General features: G+C 39.1%; 2 protein-coding genes across 3 annotated transcripts; one reads left to right on the top strand and one right to left on the bottom strand.

Annotated features, from left to right (window-relative positions):
- The first annotated feature begins 2438 nt into the window (after positions 1-2438).
- Positions 2439-3298, top strand: LOC149841504 (10 kDa chaperonin, mitochondrial-like). Its single transcript, XM_090004823.1, has 3 exons — positions 2439-2628; positions 2732-2871; positions 3016-3298. The coding sequence occupies exons 1-3, from the start codon at positions 2524-2526 to the stop codon at positions 3062-3064; spliced, it is 294 nt and encodes a 97-aa protein (XP_089860949.1). The 5' UTR covers positions 2439-2523; the 3' UTR covers positions 3065-3298.
- A 1429-nt stretch (positions 3299-4727) lies between these two features.
- Positions 4728-18663, bottom strand: LOC149841503 (iron-sulfur cluster co-chaperone protein HscB homolog). Of its 2 annotated transcripts, XM_090004822.1 has the most exons (8): positions 18320-18663; positions 17954-18050; positions 17725-17813; positions 8636-8701; positions 8459-8524; positions 8234-8372; positions 7616-8029; positions 4728-4942 (listed from the first exon to the last, which is right to left on the bottom strand). In XM_090004822.1, exons 1-3 carry the CDS (start codon positions 18652-18654, stop codon positions 17775-17777), a joined length of 471 nt encoding a protein of 156 aa, XP_089860948.1. In that variant the 5' UTR covers positions 18655-18663; the 3' UTR covers positions 4728-4942; positions 7616-8029; positions 8234-8372; positions 8459-8524; positions 8636-8701; positions 17725-17774. The 2 variants fall into 2 exon arrangements, with proteins under 2 accessions (XP_089860948.1, XP_089860947.1); XM_090004821.1 differs by having other exon boundaries at positions 7616-8372.
- Between the last annotated feature and the right edge of the window lie 941 nt (positions 18664-19604).

Raw genomic sequence — 19604 nt, 5'->3', positions numbered from 1 at the left:
ATTTCTATCCAATGCCATGTCCTCGCTGAGGTTCAAAGCATTCATATCCTTTCCTATCATCTCCATCCAAGTCTTCCTAGGCCTACCCCGACCTCTTTTAACTAATATATTTTCCTATTTCTCCAACCTTTTAACTGGAGCATCATTAAACCTTCGCCGAATATGTCCAAACCACCGTAAACGATTCTCTCGCATCTTATTTTCAATGGGTGCAACACCTTCTTACGTATCTTCTCGTTCTGAATCTTATCTTTTATTGTATTTCCACACATCCATCTAAGCATCCGCATCTCAGCTACACTCATTTTTTGAATATGATGTCTCTTGGCAGCCCAACATTTTGTACCATATAGTAAAGCGGGTCTAATAGTCGTCCTATAAAACTTTCTCTTCAACCGCAATGGCATTCTACGATCGCACAGCACTCCAGTTGCACTTTTCCATTTCATCCACCCAACCTTTATCCTATGATTTACATCTCCATCAATTTCTCCATACTTTTGAATGATGGATCCCAAATATTTGAAATAATCATTCACCGGTATTTCTTGCTCACCAAGCTTCACTACACTCCCATCACTACTTCGTTGCTTACTAAACCGACATTCCATATATTCAGTCTTACTCTTACTCAACTTAAAACCTCTAGCTTCCAATCTTTGTCTCCATAATTCTAACTTAGCATTAACCACAGCTTTAGACTCATAAATCAAAACAATATCATCAGCAAACAACATACACCACGGTACATTTTCTTGAATTGATCCCGTAAGCTCATCCATCACTATCGCAAATAGGAAAGGGCTTAAAGCAGATCCTTGATGTAACCCAACCGTTATCGGAAAATTCGTTGTCACCCCTCCACAAGTGTGGACATTGGTTACTACTCCTTCATACATATCTTTAATTATACTAATGTACTTGAGAGAAAAATCTTTTTTCATCATTGTCCACCAGAGAACGTCTCTAGGTACTCTATCGTATGCTTTCTTTAGATCAATAAAAATCATATGCAAATCTTTGTTCCTCTCTCTATATCTTTCAATAAGTTGTCTAAGAAGATGTATAGCTTCCATAGTTGATCTTCCAGGCATAAAACCAAATTGATTTTCCGATATCATGACAACCTTCCTCAACCACCCTCTCCCAAAGTTTCATAGTATGACTCATGAGTCACCCTTATTCTTTAATTAATAAAAAATTATATTTGATATTTTAATTTATAGAAATTGGTTTTTATTAAAATATTATTAATTATTAGTGAAGACTATAAAAATACTAAAATAATACCCCATACGTGTCAACATCATTGTGTCGTGCCCAACTACGCCCTGTCATGTCTTGTGATACAGGTTTCTCTGTGGATAAGTCACCATTATCCATGGTAAATTTTGTGTCGCCGAATCTGATGCTTTGCGTCTTGAGCAAGAAACTTTTAGACAGGAGAATTTTAATGAGGGGGGTAAACCCGGAAGCAGATCTGAACATGAACATTTTTGCTCATGCAGACATCGTGGCTGTCTGTTTGCATTTTGGATGAATGCCACGTGGTTTTGTTAACTTTTTAAAATGCAAATCGGATGGCCATGATGTCGGCATGAGCAAAAACGCTCATGTTCGACCTGATCTGCTTTCGGGTAACCCTAGTGCGACTTGTCTCACCCGGATCATGAACCAAAGTCCAAACCCAATTGAATCATAACAGATCCAACTGGTATCTAGCCCGACCCACAAGGTCCAAAAAACCCTGATAATCAAATCAATCCAAGGTTGAACTCCTTTCGTGGTGATGATCACAGGATCCCCGGTTATCTGAATTTTGAACCAGACAATTCAACGGGCCTGATCATTCTGGGTTCACCTACCTTTCGTCCAAAGTCCAGACATGGCTTGAACGCAGCTACCGAGTTACTCGTCCCTGCTAATACATATCCGACAATAATGGCCAATGGTGCCTGACTAGGCCAACTAGGTCCGATCTGAGCAAGCACCAACGGACCAACCACAACAGAAGAAACCAAACCCGGGTCCCAGTTGCAAGAGCTTCCCTTGGTAGGGCCTGGCAATAGATCACAATGATTCGTGGACTCTAGAACGTGAGACTCGGATTCGATTTGAAAGTTCCAAAATCTTTTCAAAATTGAGACACGAGGACATGGATTTTTTAAATTTTTTAATCAATTAAAAACTATTTTTGAATATTTTAACATTATAATACCTTTTTAAAAAAATCAAGATGTAATAAAATATTATTTAAAATTAATAAAATAATTATGTACGGATCTGTGTCCAACTGTGTCCGTTCGTGTCACCAAGAACACACAGACAAAAATGGCGTGTCCCTGTGACATAGCCATAAACCCTAACGGGACCTTCCAGAAGCTACTACACTAGAGAGAGGGTTTTAAATCCTGTTCCCCAATCTTTCTCCCAAGCGTAGGCCAATCCTTCATCTTCTTCCCCGCGGCGACCTCGTCTCTTCTTCCTGCAAATCGTCATCCCCAAAGGAGAAAGAAGAAAACAATGGCGAAACGTCTAGTACCATTGTTGAACAGAGTCCTCGTTGAGAAGATCGTCCCTCCGAGCAAGACCAACGTCGGTATCCTCCTCCCGGAGAAGACCACCAAGGTTCGTCTCTCTCTCTCTCTCTCTGTTCTTTTGATCGGTAGTCTTCAATATTCTTTTTTCTACCTTCCCAACCTTGCGCTTGTGTGTATTCTCTCCTTTTTAGTTGAACTCTGGAAAGGTTATAGCCGTCGGGCCGGGCGCGCGTGACAGAGAAGGGAAACTCGTCCCCGTGCCCGTCAAGGAAGGAGACACCGTTCTGTTGCCCGAGTATGGTGGTACCGAAGTTAAACTTGGAGACAAAGAGTAGGTTTTCTCACATCTTTGATTTTGTGTTCCAGTGATGTGGTTCTCTCTCTCTATATATATATATATATTAATTTTTTTAATGAAGATGTCTGTATTGTAATGATGATGGTGTGCTGCCTCTGGTGGTGGGAAAATGTGCAGGTACCATCTGTTCAGAGATGATGATATCTTGGGGACCCTCCATGATTGAAGAGATCTGCTTGGTGATTGTGTTGATGGGTTTACGGATCTTGGAAAAAATTTGGGTCTCCCATTTTACCTTTAGGATAAGGCACGCATTTTGTGTAATGAGGCTTTTGCATTTAAGGAGAAAGAATTTGGTCTTTCTCTGTTTTCTTCCTTGTGCTTAGTTGGTTGTTTTGGCTGTTTACTTTGGCTGTCTGATGGAAACTCAACTTGCTTGTTTATTTATATTGAATGCAAAGATTGGTTGTGATTTCTGCTCAATCTTTGAGTCTAGGTTCTGCTGGTCTCGACTGAGACCGACCGACCTGGACTCCCGCCCAAGATTTTGCCCGGTCAAGGACAAGGGCAGCTATTTGCAGTGACCAAAGATGGGATCTTAGCTTGACATGGTTATGGTTGAACCTATTCAGCCAGAGTACTTATAGGAGGGAGCATGGTACAAAGCCTTTCAGGCTTTTGGTAACATCTCAAAAAATTGATCTAACTCTGCAACACGGATTGGTTGTTTCAGAACTTTAAGCAAAACTTGTAAGCTGCGGCCTGGTTGCTGTGGCTTTCTTTGAGTCCGACTTACATTTTCTGAGACAATGGAGCAGGTGTTGGCCATGCTTTACTGTCTGGTGGATCCGTAACTGTGAAAAATCTGCAACTTAAGGGTCTGTTTGATTGCTTGTCCAAGATTTGGACAGAACAGTAAAAGAGAACAGACATAACCCATGTTCTGTAACGATTGTACTTTGTCTAGCATTTGTTTCGACTCGTAGAAAATCATATTTTTTATATAAAAATTTTAAGTATAGAAAACCCTAATCAAACTCTTCTGTTCGGGTGCCAGGGGGATTGTGTTTCACCGTTCCTGGGATGCTGCGGATGCACGTCCGCCGCATCCAGCGTTTGGTGCATTGCACGTCTGTGGTGTCCCCGCATGGCGCACGGGACACAATCAAACATGCCCTAACAGTGACACATAACCAGTAATGATCATATTAGATGTAATTTGACCATATCGAGCTTGGGAATTTGGCTTGAGTCTGGTTGAGATTGGTCCCTTCTGGTGCATCGAGATGCAGAAAGGTCATATTTTGCTTTGAGAGATGCTTAGGCCAGTGGTTCGACTTGGGTGAAACTCCTTTTGCAAGGTACATTTGGTGAAGGATGCTTCTGGTCTTTGGGCTTCCATTAACGGTTCATAAAATCTCCATGTTTTCTTTTTGCTTTCTATCACACTCACGACCTTTTGGTGTACACCTGTTGCCCTCTTTTGCTGTCTGCCTCTTTGCTTGTTTCTGTAGCTACTGTGAGCCTGAATCTAGGATGCAATTGTTGCATGACCAATGTCTACTAACGAGCCTAAGAGTGCTTAAGCTTCGAACTAGATGTTCGAAAGTTATAGTTCATACAAAGGAATGGATACACTAATGGCTTGTGATCCAGGCTTCGAAGATCTGTATCTCAGGAAACCAGGTAGGCCCCATGGCCTTGCTGAGCCCATTCATGGATTGAAAGTTGACTGAATTAAGGATTAAAAGTGAGAAGGGTCAACTTACTTAGATAATCTGAAAGATAAAATCGCAAGGATTGTGCGTTCAACAAAAACACAGACAGGTTTGTTTGTGATTGCATAATGATATCACTATAAAGAAGAATCATAGGGGGCGGATGTTTTGACGGGGGAGATTATTTTGCTTATTCGGGTAGCCTTTAATAGTTAAACTCGACAAGACTGCGTGCAATGGGCCTAGTTAGATCAACCTTTTACGCAGCAAACTGAAAGCCTCCAGTACAGCCTCTCGGATTGGTAATGAAGAGATAGCTCCTTTCTCTGTGATCATCAGTGCCTCGCATTGGCAAACTTGAGAGCGTCTCGTGACTTGTCTACATCCTGAAGCAAAAGAATAGCATTCATCTTAAGGGTTGAGCTGCAGTAAAATCTTTGACAGCAGTTACTAATGAATTGATCACTTATGCCTGATACTGAGAAGTAGAAAAAAAACTGAAGCTACAGTCTATTTCAGTCTCATAAAAAATGTTCAGAGATCATGACCAAAAATCAAAAGGTTTTTCTTGGGGGAGAAAAAGTTAGCGCCGGCAAACGCTCCCTTAAAGGAAAAGGGACCACACCCGTTCTCTCCCTTTTCTCTAGCTTAAGCAAGGTCACCAGCAATCCACTTTCTAACTTCTGCTTATTGCAAACAATAACAAATATCATCTACAAATTAAGCTCTAAGTACTTAAATTAACATGCAGCTTGCTTTGTATTAATCTTTTACCCTTCAACACCACAGGATCATCATGTGTTCTCGGTGCACATCAACCACTCATGCCATTCAAGTTTGAGTAGCCAGGAACAACAACAACAACTATTACGCCTTCATCTCAAAATAATTGGGGTCGGCGATATGAACCAAAAAAGAAAATCATTATGGGTCTTCCACATGAATCCTTCTTCTCCAATCATTTCTATTCAATGCCATGTCCTTGGTGAGGTTCAAAGCATTCATATCCTTTCCTATCACCTCCATCCATGTCTTCTTAGGCCTACCCCGGCCTCTTTTAACTAATATATTTTCCCATTTCTCCATCCTTCTAACTGGAGCATCATTAGGCCTTCGCCGAATATGTCCAAACCATCATAAACGATTCTCTCTCATCTTATTTTCAATGGGTGCAATGCCTACCTTCTTACGCATCTTCTCGTTCTGAATCTTATCTTTTATTGTATTTCCACACATCCATCTCAGCATACGCATCTCAGCTACACTCATTTTTTGAATATGATGTCTCTTGGCAGCCCAACATTCCGTACCATATAGTAAAGCAGGCCTAATAGTCGTCCTATAAAACTTTCCCTTCAACCACAATGGCATTCTACGATCGCATAACACTCCAGTTGCACTTTTCCATTTCATCCACCCAACCTTTATGCTATGATTTACATCTCCATCAATTTCTCCATACTTTTGAATGTTAGATCCCAAATATTTGAAACAATCATCCACCGGTATTTCTTGCTCACCAAGCTTCACTACACTCTCATCATTACTTCGTTGCTCACTAAACCGACATTCCATGTATTCTGTCTTACTCTTACTCAACTTAAAACCTTTTGCTTCCAATGTCTGTCTCCATAATTCTAACTTAACATTAACCCCAGCTCTAGACTCATCAATCAAAACAATATCATCAGCAAACAACATACACCATAGCACATTTTCTTGAATTGATCTCGTAAGCTCATCCATCACTATAGCAAATAGGAAAGGGCTTAAAGCAGATCCTTGATGTAACCCAACCGTTATAGGAAAATTGGTTGTCACCCCTCCACAAGTGCGGACATTGGTTACTACTCCTTCATACATATCTTTAATTATTTTAATGTACTTGAGAGAAACACCTTTCTTCATCATTGAGTAGCCAGGAAAAGAAAGAAAAACAATTGCCCGAAGACATTAGTCTCTTCAATTTAATTCCTCCAAATTTTCATCATTTAAAATTTTGCCCATGCCATTAGACATTTATATTTGACACCATTATATAACGAAATAAGGGATACTACACTAAAGTAAATCATCTTTTGCAATTCCAAGCACTACTTCACCTCGCCCAACTTCTAGATGTTGTCTTAAACTTCCTGCAAAAAAAATATCTGGAGCAAACAAACTTGTGGGTATAATATTTCCATCTTTTTGTTTATATCTTTTCTTAATTCCTGGATATATGCATGAGGTTCATCATCATACATCGTTTGCTTCTAGTGGTCTAGCAGTATGCAGGTCTGGTGATTATCCCTTGAGCTACTCTTCTAAATGTTTTGTTGCAAATGCTTACATTGCCCCTAGGGAGCTGAAACCAGAATGTGGGAAGCAAGTCAAGAGGTATAATTGCCATGTTCTCCATTGTGGATTGTTCTTGACTAATGATGCACGATCTAGCGTACAGACACACCCAGGCACCTATAGTTCAAAACTTAAAACCATCTATACAACAATCCAATGTCTTGGAGAGGTAAAAAAGATGTAGGTTGGGGTTGGACTGACGCAAATGAACCAGATGCTTTGGTGCTCAGTTGGGCAGGCTATCCTCTAATTGGTTGAATCTAAAGTTCCCAGATTGACCACATGAGCAAGTCACCGTGCAAAGATGCAGAAGAGAATCTGAACTCACTAGCTATGAATGACATTGCAGAAACCAATAGTATTATGATAATGCCCTCCTCTTGTTGGAGCAAGATATTGGCTGGCAATGTTCTCTCACAAGGAACACCAATAGACATCTAATGTCAAAATGATAGACCCAGGAAATATATATATCCAACTAATTTGCAAGAGAAAAGCATAAAGAATGCACACAACCATGTAAAAACTCTAGATAATCTTGATAACGGAGGCAACAGTCAATGAGAAAGCACATTCTCAGCCATCTTAGTGTGCAGTCAAAGGCCAATATGAGAATGTAGAGATAATAGTATTTGCAAGAATGCTAAAAGATATTTTGGAGGAACTCCAAATTCTCATTTGAAAAAAGATTTTTGGACATGATATGAGTATGTAAATACCTGGTTAAGGAAAGGTCAGCAGCCAAGTGTGACAAAATCCCAGCAACAAATGCATCTCTAGCTTCAGTTGTACTTATATTCATTCAACTTTAGTACCCGATGCTCCTCGAAATCCAGCAAGGTTAAAAGATTCAAATTATAAGTGTTAAAAGAGCATGTCAACTCAACAATATGGCTCATACAGAATGGGAAAGAGCTGCCTCAACATAAGAAAACAAAGTCTCATTTGATCCTCCACCCTCAAAACAAATTGAGGACATTATACCTAACTAAAGCATGTGAACTTTTATTTACTCTAGTTCAAGCAGAATCAGAACTAACAGGCAGCAAACTACCAGATGTGCAGATATATATTTAACTGATCAGAACATGTGTACATTCTGATCATTGAATAAGTTGACATGTGAATAAAACCTATATTGCCAAAAAAGATGCAGTAAATTCTTCTGTTACTAAAACAACAGTGTAAAGATATCATCTATGCCAGTATTGCCAATAAAGCATGGTGAATACATAGCCAAGACTCAAACAAAAAATAAAAAAATCAACTTCCTGGAGATCACTGTTTCCTCAAAATACAATCATTCATGTTAAACATGAAAAGAAAGAGAGACATACATCACATTTTTTTCACTATTTCTTCAATTGCACGCTAATAGTATGTCATCCTCTGAATTGATTTCACAGAATGTTCAAATTCACGGTTCCTGAATGCATTTGAAAATGAATTGCGCCAGTGTTCTAGTTTGGTTTGGATCTACAAAGATACATGAGGTAACTATCTAAAATTAGGGATTAACCGCAGAATGAAGATGCAAATGGATGTAGGCAAATTTGAAATACCTAACATTCAATTTGGCTTAGAGACTTGGCATCAGTAGCTTCTACAGATTCTCTAATCTCCATGGCCTGTAACAAAGTCACCAGCAGAGATATGCTAATCAGAGCAGCTGAAGCTTTAAGGATCTCAAATTAAAGTGCATTAGATAGGTTAGGACATTCAGCTCTTTGATCTGGTACCTCCATGAGCAATTCAGGATCCAAAATTGTTTTTTCTTGATCCACATGAATACCTTCAAGTTGCAACTACACATTAAATGTCAGGTCATAATTAGCACATTTGACAATATTAACCATTCCCAATTCTTAATTATACATCACAAAGAAGCAGGCAAAACTATATTCAAGACCAGATCTGTGAAACACTCCACGAATATAAACATGTCAATGAATACCATATCTCAAGCTTGAACAGACACTAGCATTGTAAAGCCAGATCAATGGCACCACAGCACATGCATGTAAACCAAGGAAAATTGACAAAAGGAAGATACCGGGCATCGCAAAACAGGTAGAAGTTCAACAAATTCACTTAATAAATCCCAATTATTGAAGCATTATGTTCAAAGTGCAGCATATCAATCATTCCATTGGGGGTGTTCCCTTTCTCGTGTGTGTGTGTGTGTGTGTGTGTGAGAGAGAGAGAGAGAGAGAGAGAGATTAACCCATCAGTTCTAGGTAAAAGGGCACAACTTTTGCACTAATAATGCATTTCGGATCTGAGATATATTGGTCATAGTTCATTAGATACCAGGCATGCTTCAGATTGAGTAGTTTGCTAACAATTTTATTATTCCAGAAAAAGCAAACCTGGTGATACTTCAAAACTAGGAGATTACATGAGAAAGGAAGGCATGTTTGCAGATTTAAATATATGTGACGCGGGTACTTGTAAGTGTCCAAGGGATCCATGATGATACTGATACTATTGGGTACAGTCAGCGAGTATCCTGGCCTGCATTTAGAAAAGTAGCAAAAGGCAAACTCTAATCGACAAAATAGCAATAAGACATTTATGTTGCTGGCCTGCATATAACCTTGGAGCAACTCATGTGAGGGCTAATATTACCTTTCTTACATGGGCATGAAGAAATCGCATAAGAGGACTGGCACCAATAATGTTCAGGCCTTTTGACTCTTCCGTCTTTGCATGAAACATTCCTGTTTAAGTTTTAACTGAAGTGACAAATCTCTTGTAACTCCATTTATCCTCTTAGTCCACTGTTGCTACAATCCCCCTCCCTCTCTTTTCTAGTGAAAGTAAAAGTAACTACATTGCATTAGTGGAAAGGATAAGATATGACCATCCTCATGTATTTCTTTTTACCTTCCTCACATAAGATAACTGGTGACATAAGGACACCACCAACCAGAAAACTGGACCACCTAATTGTTTCTCTGAATTAACTATATAAGCTGGTTCTTTCACTAGAAATAGGCAGATCTAACATTTTCTCCGGCATTTGTCGATGTTATATCATGCAATGATTCAACCCAGAATTCCCTGGAAAGGCAGCAGCAACTACGTAAAGAGAAGCATGGGCAGCAATACCATAATAACAAGAGCTGAAAGAGCTATCTCAAATGCATGCAAGACCCCATCCTCGTCCCTGTAGTGCCTAATCCTCTTGAAAAAGAAGGAAAGTGCCTCACCCGCCATGCCTGTGACGATGTTAACCAATGCTACAAGGAATTTTCACATAATTTTATGCTAGAGCTGAATACTTGACAAAATTTACCATATTCCCTCTTTTCCATTTATAGGGCGTATGAACTTTACACAAACATATCTAGATAAGTGTCTCCTCTAAGATGGTCAACTCACAACTGAGGTTTTTGTTGAGGTGGCGCAGCGGAAGGTCCTCAGGTGGTGGCGGCAGCAGAGAGGTTGAGGTGCGACAGCAGAGAGTGAAGAGGGAAAAGAAAGAGCAGAGGATAGTTTGAAGCTTGGAGGTTTGCTTCGAAGGCTTCACGGTGTGTTGTATTGCATATCACCATAGGGGTCGAGTCCCGTGTTTATATAGCCTTCGGATTCCCTCTCTCGGCTCAGCAGACGGTTGAGAGAATATCGGTGAGTCCAATGTATTTGATAAACTAGAGTTTGAAATTTAAATAAAAAGGTTTATTTGTAAAACGGACTTAGCTTATCCATGAGCAGGCCTACTCATGGATAAGCACAACGTGCAGCGCATGGCCATACGCACCAACATCTCCCACTTGGACATGAGACTGCTCAGTTTTCTTCCACTATTGTAGGCTTCCTTGAATTGATTACGAATTTTCCGTTAAGGATTTCCTTCGTAATCATATATATCTTAATCTCATTCGGGCAACATGCTTGGTAAACAAGTCTTCTGCAATACCCTTAGTTAATGGATCCGCTACCATATCCAATGTACAAAGGTAGTCTACAGTTATTTCATTGTTTTCAATCATATCATGTATGTAGTGGTATTTCACTATTATATGCTTGATTTTGGAGCTATCAACTCCGCTTTTCATTAGAACAATAGCAGCTTGATTATTAGAGTATATCTGTACAGGCTCACATAATATTTCTATCTTTAAATCTTTAATGAACCTGTTGATCCATACTGCAAATGTCGCGGTTGCATTACACGCGATATACTCAGCCTCTTGAGTATGTTGAACCACACAACCCTGTTTCTTACAGGACCACGCAACAGCTCCTCCTCCAAAGAGGAAGATGTAGTCAGAAGTAGATTTATTGTCATCTTTACACCCTGCAAAATCAGCATCAGAGTATCCAATCAAATCAAGGTTGTCAGCTTGAAAGCTCAGTTGCAAGCCTTTAGAACCTTTTAGGTATCGAAAAATTCTCTTTACGGCTTGCCAGTGAGGCCATCCTAGATTACTTTGATATCTGCTAACAAGACCTACGATGAAGCTTATGTCAGGTCTTGTGCATAGCATCACATACATTAGGCTTCCAACAGCCTGAGCATAAGGAATTTCAAGATTTGATTGACCCTCACCAGGGCAATCGCTTTTGCTTAAGTTTACTCCTTTTGCAACAGGAGTTCCAATAGGTTTGGAGCCATGCATTCTGTATCTCTTAAGAATATAGTCAATGTACCTTTCTTGGCTTAAACAAAAAGTCATTTAATCTCTGTTTCGAGTGATTTTAATTCCCAAAATATAAGAAGCTTCACCCATATTTTTCATTTCAAAGTTGGTATATAACCATTTCTTTGTATTGACTATCTTTTCATTATCATTCCCAGTTAGCAGAATATCATCAACATATAATGACAAGATACAGAAAAGACTCCCACTTTTTCATACATATACACAGTGGTCTAACTGATTTGGTTCATATACAATCTTTATTAAGGCTTTGTGAAAAGCCAAATACCACTGTATTGGTGATTGCTTTAATCCGTACAAGAATTTTTTCAACTTGTACACTTTATCATCATTTATCGCATAACCTTCTGGCTGAGTCATATATATGTCTTCTTTTAGGTCACCGTTTAGGAAGGCAGTCTTTACATCCATTTGCCATATGTCCAGGTCGTGATGAGCAGCTATGGATAATATTATCCTAATGGACATAAATTTAGCAACTGGCGAATAGGTTTTTGTATAATCGATTCCCTCATTTTGGGAAAAACATTTCGCTACTAGTCTTGCTTTAAATTTATCTATAGATCCATCAACTTTATATTTTTTCTTAAGAGCCCATTTACAACCAACTGGTTTTCTTCCCTCAAGAAGATAAGTCCAGTGTTGTGAGAGGCGTACGCCTCAGTACCTGAAGCATACACCTCAGAGGCGAGGCGCACGCTCAAGGTACTGAGGCGCACCCTCAATACCTGAAGCGTAAGGTTAGTTCAGAGTGTGGCTTAATGAAGGTTTTTTTTTGTAGTTGGGTCACGTGCGACGTTGTGCAATCAAAGGCTTATTTGATCATTATGCTAGGGTGCACTCGCTCATGCATTGTGGGGGTGCTGGGGGTCGGCTATCCTAGAGCTTGGAGGGAGGTGGGTTCTTGGTGGGCTCTGATATGTCGAGCTTAGTTTTTGCTCAGCTCAGCTTGTTTGCTTGTAAATTTAGCCTAACCTATCGATTCTCTGACGTCACCTCCCTGTCCAACCACGATCAATTAATGGCGGATGCAGAGATCGGTGATGAATCTGATGATGGCAAGATTCGATATGGACTCGAGTTCGGTCTTGATGCAAACAAATCCGGTTAGATAAACGGTTCGGCTTCATAAGCTCAAAATTTAAAACATTACTTTAATATTTAATATGATTTTAATGCCTTTTAATATTGTTTCACTAAAAATGTAAGTTTATCTATCAAATATCAAAAATAAGTTTTATTAATTAAAAATGAAAAATCAGTGTCCTCTTACGACTTACCTTGCCTTTTTTTAAACATCTTTATTTTATTTTCTTATGATTTTGTACTAAAATAACTAAAAGCAAATTAGTGGTTCTTATTTAAAATTTTCATTATTTTATTAATATTATATATTTTATTATTTTAATCATGAAGCTTACACTTCAACGCCTCGCTTCATAACATGCTCAACGCCTCGCTTCGCCTCATCGCATTTAACAACCTTGGATAAGTCTCAGACTTGGTTCTTTTCAATGGATTCAATTTCTTCATCCATAGCTCTTTTTCATTTTGATGCCTCTTTTGAATTAATTGCATCAGCATATGAGAGATTATCGGTCAACTCATCAAGATCTACAAAATAACAAAGTTCCTCACATAAATACATATAGTAGTCATCCAAGTAAGATGGAGGAGCCCTAGATCTTTTACGACCACTTAGTCCTTGAGAGATAGAGGGTTTGAAATCAGTTGGTTCATTGCCTGACTCTTCCACATCTGGTTCATTACCTAACTATTCTACAGTTGGTTCATTACCTAATTGTTCATTTTGATCATTATGATCATCTAGCAAATCAAAGGGGTCCTCAGTTGGATCACCGGATTCATTGTTGAGATTTTCCAGAAACTCAACATCTCTACCCTTTATCAGTCCCAGACTCTGGTGATACAATTTGTAGCCTTTTGACCCTTTTGGATAACCAATAAAGATACATCTAGCTGATCTGTTATCCAATTTATCCATAGTTGGATCTAAGATTTTTACATGAGCTACAGATCCCCATCTCTTAATATGATTTAAGTCTGGTTTCATACCAGTCCATCTTTCATATGGAGTCTTTGGGACAACCTTACAAGGTACTCTATTTAATGTATACATAGTTGTATTTACAGCTTCACCCCAAAAAACTTTGGGTAGATGAGCACCTGCTAACATGGATCTTACCATGTTCAGGAGAGTTCTGTTACACCTTTCAGCAACACCATTTTGTTGCGGTGTCCTTGGTACGGTTCTTTGCCTATTAATACCAAGATCTTTGCAATAATTGCTGAACTCATTTGAGGTGTATTCACCACCTCTATCAGATATCATAATTTTAATGTTTTTACCAAGTTGTCTTTCAACTTCATTTTTGTATTCTTTAAATTTCTCAAGTGCTTCTGATAAGATACAAGTATCCATATCTCGAGAAATCATCAATAAATGTTATAAAATATAACATGCCACTATGAGTTTGGACTCTAAAAGGTCCACAAATGTTCGTATGGATTATTTCTAATAGCTCAGTGGCTCGAATAACATTACGTGGAAAGGGTTTTCTTGCCAACTTTCCAAAAATACAAGATTCACATTTTTCAAAGTGAGGTTCATTGAAGTTAGGGATTAGAACTTGTGCCAGATTTTTCATTTTCTTTAGGCTTATATGCCCAAGTCTTTTATGTCATGCATTTACATCAATCACTAAGGCACAATCAATATACGAGGAAAAGTTCTTTTTATTTTCAGATAATTTAAACATCCCATGTTCTTTGTCAAATTTACCCTCAAACAGGATTCTACCATGTTTCCCTATAGTGACCTTCCAAGGGACAAACCGGACCTCAAAACCTTTCTCAATCAAAGCTGGTACAGACACCAGGTTCCTCCTTATTGAAGGGACATAAAGTACATCTTTCAGTAACACACTAGTCCCTCCCACATTGAGTCTGTAGGACCTAACTCCTATAACATCACTATAGGAGTTGTTGCCCATGTAGACCTTGTGCTCGCCTGGTCCTAGCTCTTTGAGATCCACAGCTCCATCGGTGGATTTGGCTATATGTCGAGTAGCCCCAGAGTCCACCCACCACCCTGAGAGTTCTTCATTCGCAAAGTGACATTCAGATACAGCACAGATGACTTCTTTTCTGTCATGCTTTTTGCTTGAATTGTTGTTGTATCTCCCACCATTCCAGTTGCTCCTGTTATTGAGAAATTTTGTCCTGCAGTTCTTATGGATGTGTCCCATCTTGCCGCACTTGAAGCACTTGACTTGTGAGCCTTTGTGGCCTTGAGGTTTGAAATCTGCATTGTCCTTTATGGAACTTGTCATTACCCTTCTTTTTAAAGTTATTTTGCTTAACGGGTACTTGGCTATGAGATGGTGTGTCTTGAACCACCATCAATTCGGATTTCTTCTCCTTAGCCATGTATTTTTGTTAAATGGCTAATTGCAGGGGCAACTCAGTCAAGTTTAAATTCTTTGAATTTAATCTTAAACCAGTGGTAACCATTTTTCACGAATGTGGGAGGCTATTCAGTATGGTGGACACCTGCATTCTATCTCGAATTACATTTTCAGCAATGGCTAGGTCTTTAGCCATAACCAACATCCTATTAACTTAACGTGATCTACCACACTGTCACTCTCTTTCATCCTATATGAGTTGTATTGTTCGATTAACAATTGAATTTGGACTTCGGATATGGTATCATACTTGGTGGTGATGGCCTCCATCATTTTCTTAGCAGTTTTATAATCTTCAAAGACTCTGATCAAATCATCGTCCATGTAGGTGAGCATGATGGTTCTTGTCATCAGATCGTCTTTTCAAAATTTTCTGAATTTGATTACTTCTTCTTGAGATGATTCGTCATTCGGTTTTTCTATAGACATACTAATGACATATTTCAGTCTTTTCAGGGTTAGAGATAAAGAGATCCGTCTTTTCCAGACAGGAAAGTTGGTCCCGTTTAGCTTGTCTGTTTTCGTTAATTCGGAGGCCCAGACACGACTAACCATTTTGTACTAACTAATTTTAATTTAATTTATTTATGGCAAGTTAGTACAAAGGAACAATAAAAAACAAAAGGAAGAACTTGTCAGACTAAACAAGTTTCTTTATTTTAAATAGACCTAATTTTGGTCTTAAACAGAATTTAAACAAGTTTTTTTTTTTATTTAATAGGAGCAAGAGGTTTTTTGAAAATTAAAATATTTATTCCGGGTATTAAATGGGAAATATAACTATTTTTGTTAATTTTTCAGAAATTTCAAAGTCGCAGACCCTTTTTAACAAATACTTTTGAAAAGGTATGCGGGTTATAGAATATTTTATTTTAACCCTCTTTTTAAAATACGTAAAACATCCAGGGACAAAGGGGTCTTTTTACCCCTCAGGCTATTTAAGCCTCGAACAGGTTAAAACCGACTCAAAAGGGCATCGGGTTTTCTCTCTCTTCATCGTCGGAGCTCCAGAAAAATGGGAAACTGATTTTTTCGGCCGATCTCCGACGGCGATAGCCCGACTCTGTGGTTGGGTTTGACGTTTTCGTTGCAGGCTCCCTCTGACACAGGTTCGAGGCCTCTTTCTACGACAGAGCTTCCTTGGAAGATGAAACGATCGGAAAATTTTCCGACCATTCTTCGGCGGCGATGGGCTAACTTCCTATTTGGGTTTGTTTTCCTTGATGCAGGCTTTCCCTGCGCTCAAATCCGAGGCCAAACCGGGTTTTTTTTTTCGGTGGTTTGGGGTTTTTTCCTTTCTCTGTTTTCTGTTTTTCCGATTTTATGTTTGTGATTTTCTTTTCCAGTCAGAGAGCAATAGTAAAGCAAGCGGGAGGCCTTTTACCTCTAATAGATCGGTGCTGCCGAAAAGAATGACAGGCGACCGATGTCTTTCCGACAATAGAACCTATATATATATATATATATATATATATATATATATATATATATATATATATATATATATATATATATATATTTTGGTTTGTCTCTCTGTTTTCCCTCCTTTTTGTTTTCTTTTGGTGTACAGAGACGAACAGGTAAGTATCGACTTTGTTTTCTGGTTTGATTTTCAGAGATAGACAGTATATAAAAACAGGCAGGTCTATGTTTTCCTGGTTGGGGTTTTCAGAAGCAGGCAAAATAAGCAGAAGGTCTCTGTTTTCCCGGTTGAGGTTTTCAGAGGCAAGCAAAAATAAACAGAGGTCTCTGTTTTAGAGACAAAAAACGGGAAGCTTAAAGACCAGTAAGAAGAGCAATAGCTCTTACTTTTCCCTCTTTTTTTTGTATGTTTGTTGCTTCTTTGCAGGTTGAAGGCCGCAGGTGTTGATGAGCGTCCTCGAACCTTAGCTTTGATACCACTGTTGAGGTGGTGTAGCGAAAGGTCCTCAGGTGGTGGCGGCAGCAGAGAGGTTGAGGTGCGACAACAGAGAGTGAAGAGGGAAAAGAAAGAGCAGAGGATACTTTGAAGCTTGGAGGTTTGCTTCGAAGGCTTCACGGTGTGCTGTATTGCATATTACCATAGGGGCCGAGTCCTATGTTTATATAGCCTTCAGATTCCCTCTCTCGGCTCAGCAGACGGTTGAGAGAATATCGGTGAGTCCAATGTATTTGATAAACTAGAGTTTGAAATTTAAATAAAAAGGTTGATTTGTAAAACGAACTTAGCTTATCCATGAGCAGGCCTACTCATGGATAAGCACAACGTGCAGTGCATGGTCACACGCACCAACAGTTTCACCAAATCCAATAAGAATTAGAAGTATATCTATTATGTAGCATATATGAGAAACAAAAGGTTTGTACCACGACAAACACAAAACCACAAGAAATACAGATTAGATACTCCAAGAGGATCCACAGCCATCACTGACTATATGTTACCTGCCCAATTTTCCAATGAAAATTGATTATTTCATCACAAATACTGGAAGCTTAAAGAAAAGGACTATAGTACCAAACAGTTGAGTTTCAATCATTTTCTGTACAACTTTTTCCATCAATTGACAGACTGTAAGATGCCACATATTGATTTAGAATATTATCTGTTGACCAAAAAAAAAAGGAAGCCGCTGCTTTATTAGAAGGAAATACACAATCAGATCTGAAGACAAACCATTTGAGAAAACTTACCAAGTATAACGCCCCTGGCAGTGGCATACTCAGTGTGCGGTAAGCTTCGATTACACGAGAAGCCCGTTCAGCAGCGTAAGCCTTTCTTCCTGAAACAAAGCTCAATAACAAACTGAACCATCAAACAAACTTCATGTAACCACAACTTCCCAACAAGAAATCCACCAGGAAAAAGGAAAAAAAAATTGATAGAGGATACAATCAACACTGATTAACATAGAGCTCGAACCTCAGATTTGGAGTGAACTGAATCAGGATGGAGTTTCTTTTGCCATTCTTTGTACTTAGCCTCCAGACTGTCAGTTCTTGCATCAAAACCCTTCTCCCTACCAAATTCCAACATAATTCGCAAAATTATCAAACCCTCCCATAGCCCATCAAAAAACCACGAAGAAGAAAGTGTCTACAATGAAGATTGACAACAATTTGAACTCATTAATGAATAATTTGTATTATCCACATGCAAATTTCCAATTTTATAAGGAATATGGAACTGGGGAAGCACTTTTTTATCAGAAAATATGTGGGTTTATAACGTCCAATCTTCCAAACATGGAAATGAGAGCAAAGGAGCAGTTTTCAGGGAGAAACTTACATGCCGAATATTTGGAAATAATCAATGGAAGGAGCGACGGGTTGAACGCTTCCGCAAGAGTCACAACGAAGGAATGGAGAGGACGCGCCACAAGACCAGTACCTCTCGACAGTTTCAGAGAAGGGTCTCTGTGGAAACTCGAAATTGGTCGAGACACGGGGAAAAAGTCGGAGAGCCCTGCTGCTGCATCCCGCGCAAGTAAACCGTTGCGCTGATGATGGGCTCCAAGAATTGATTCCGGGGTGGATTTCCATGGAGGGGATGAACAATCCCTGCCCACAACACCGACGAAGTCTCCACAGGCCGCCGGCAGAGAGAAGCCTCCGGCTTGCCATTCAGAGAGAGAGAGAGGTACCCCCGACCGACCCACTCCAAACGCAACACTGGATCCGTGATTCAAATACATTTTATATGTATCTGGATTCAGATTATCCATCCAATTCGAATTCGGATTGGGATGTAACAGTGATACCAAATTCAAATCCGACCAGAGAGATGAGGCCCATAGGATTTGAACCTAGACTGCCTGCCTAGTGGCTTACGCTCAATCCCTCTGCGTCAAACCCCTTTCTGGCCAATTAGATTCATTTCAAAATCAGAATCTGCCGATTCTCTGAATTATTTTGAAATTTGATTTAGAGCCAATACCATTTCTAACATTGGGTAAAAACCGTTGAGGTCCTCCTGACTTACCGGAACCATCTTTGACCTTATAGAAAGTGATGCCCTTATAAGTTTTAAGTTGTGGTTGTCAAATGTCAGGTATAGGGGTGTTAATGGGTCGGGTTTGACCTGAACCCAACCCGTACTAAACCCTATAGGGTCAGGATTTGGTGATAAATATGAAGGTCTGATTAGAATCAGAGTCAGAGACCTAAAAAGTCTGATTAATATATAGGTCCAAGTATGGTTTGTGAAATTTCATACCAGACTCGCGGGCCCGACCTAAGTTCCTAATAAGATATGCAATTTTTTATGTAAAAAAGATTAAAATATATTATTTTATCATATATGGTTCATGTAATCCTTATAGTATCTGTGTATAGTTACTCTTCCAATGTGTCTGATTGAACTCGAGTCCGAACTCAATACCATAATCTCAAATCAAGTTTGGGTACGGTGTAACACCCCCAAAATTTGTACTTTTTTAAAATTATGTGAAAATTAAAACTTTTCTTTTATATTTAAAAATAGCAAAAACATTTACAAATAAGGTTCAAAACTTCAGGTGGGTTATATTTTAGTCAAAAGCTTGACAAAACATCATTTTACGTCTCTTTACAAA

This window comes from Nuphar pumila, chromosome 4 (assembly GCF_984573655.1).
Source record: "Nuphar pumila chromosome 4, dmNupPumi1.hap1.1, whole genome shotgun sequence".
Taxonomy (NCBI): domain Eukaryota; kingdom Viridiplantae; phylum Streptophyta; class Magnoliopsida; order Nymphaeales; family Nymphaeaceae; genus Nuphar; species Nuphar pumila.
Note: the sequence above shows the minus strand (reverse complement) of the source record. Positions and strands in the feature narration are given on the sequence as shown.

Coding starts and splice junctions, on each gene's coding strand:
- LOC149841503 (XM_090004821.1), bottom strand. CDS start 18,654: ATGGCAAGCCGGAGGCTTCTCTCTGCCGGCGGCCTGTGGAGACTTCGT. Junction 18,051..18,319: donor TATTTCCAAATATTCGGCAT/GTAAGTTTCTCC, acceptor GGAATTTGGTAG/GGAGAAGGGTTTTGATGCAA. Junction 17,814..17,953: donor CAGTTCACTCCAAATCTGAG/GTTCGAGCTCTA, acceptor GCTTTGTTTCAG/GAAGAAAGGCTTACGCTGCT.
- LOC149841504 (XM_090004823.1), top strand. CDS start 2,524: ATGGCGAAACGTCTAGTACCATTGTTGAACAGAGTCCTCGTTGAGAAG. Junction 2,629..2,731: donor TCCCGGAGAAGACCACCAAG/GTTCGTCTCTCT, acceptor TCTCCTTTTTAG/TTGAACTCTGGAAAGGTTAT. Junction 2,872..3,015: donor GTTAAACTTGGAGACAAAGA/GTAGGTTTTCTC, acceptor GAAAATGTGCAG/GTACCATCTGTTCAGAGATG.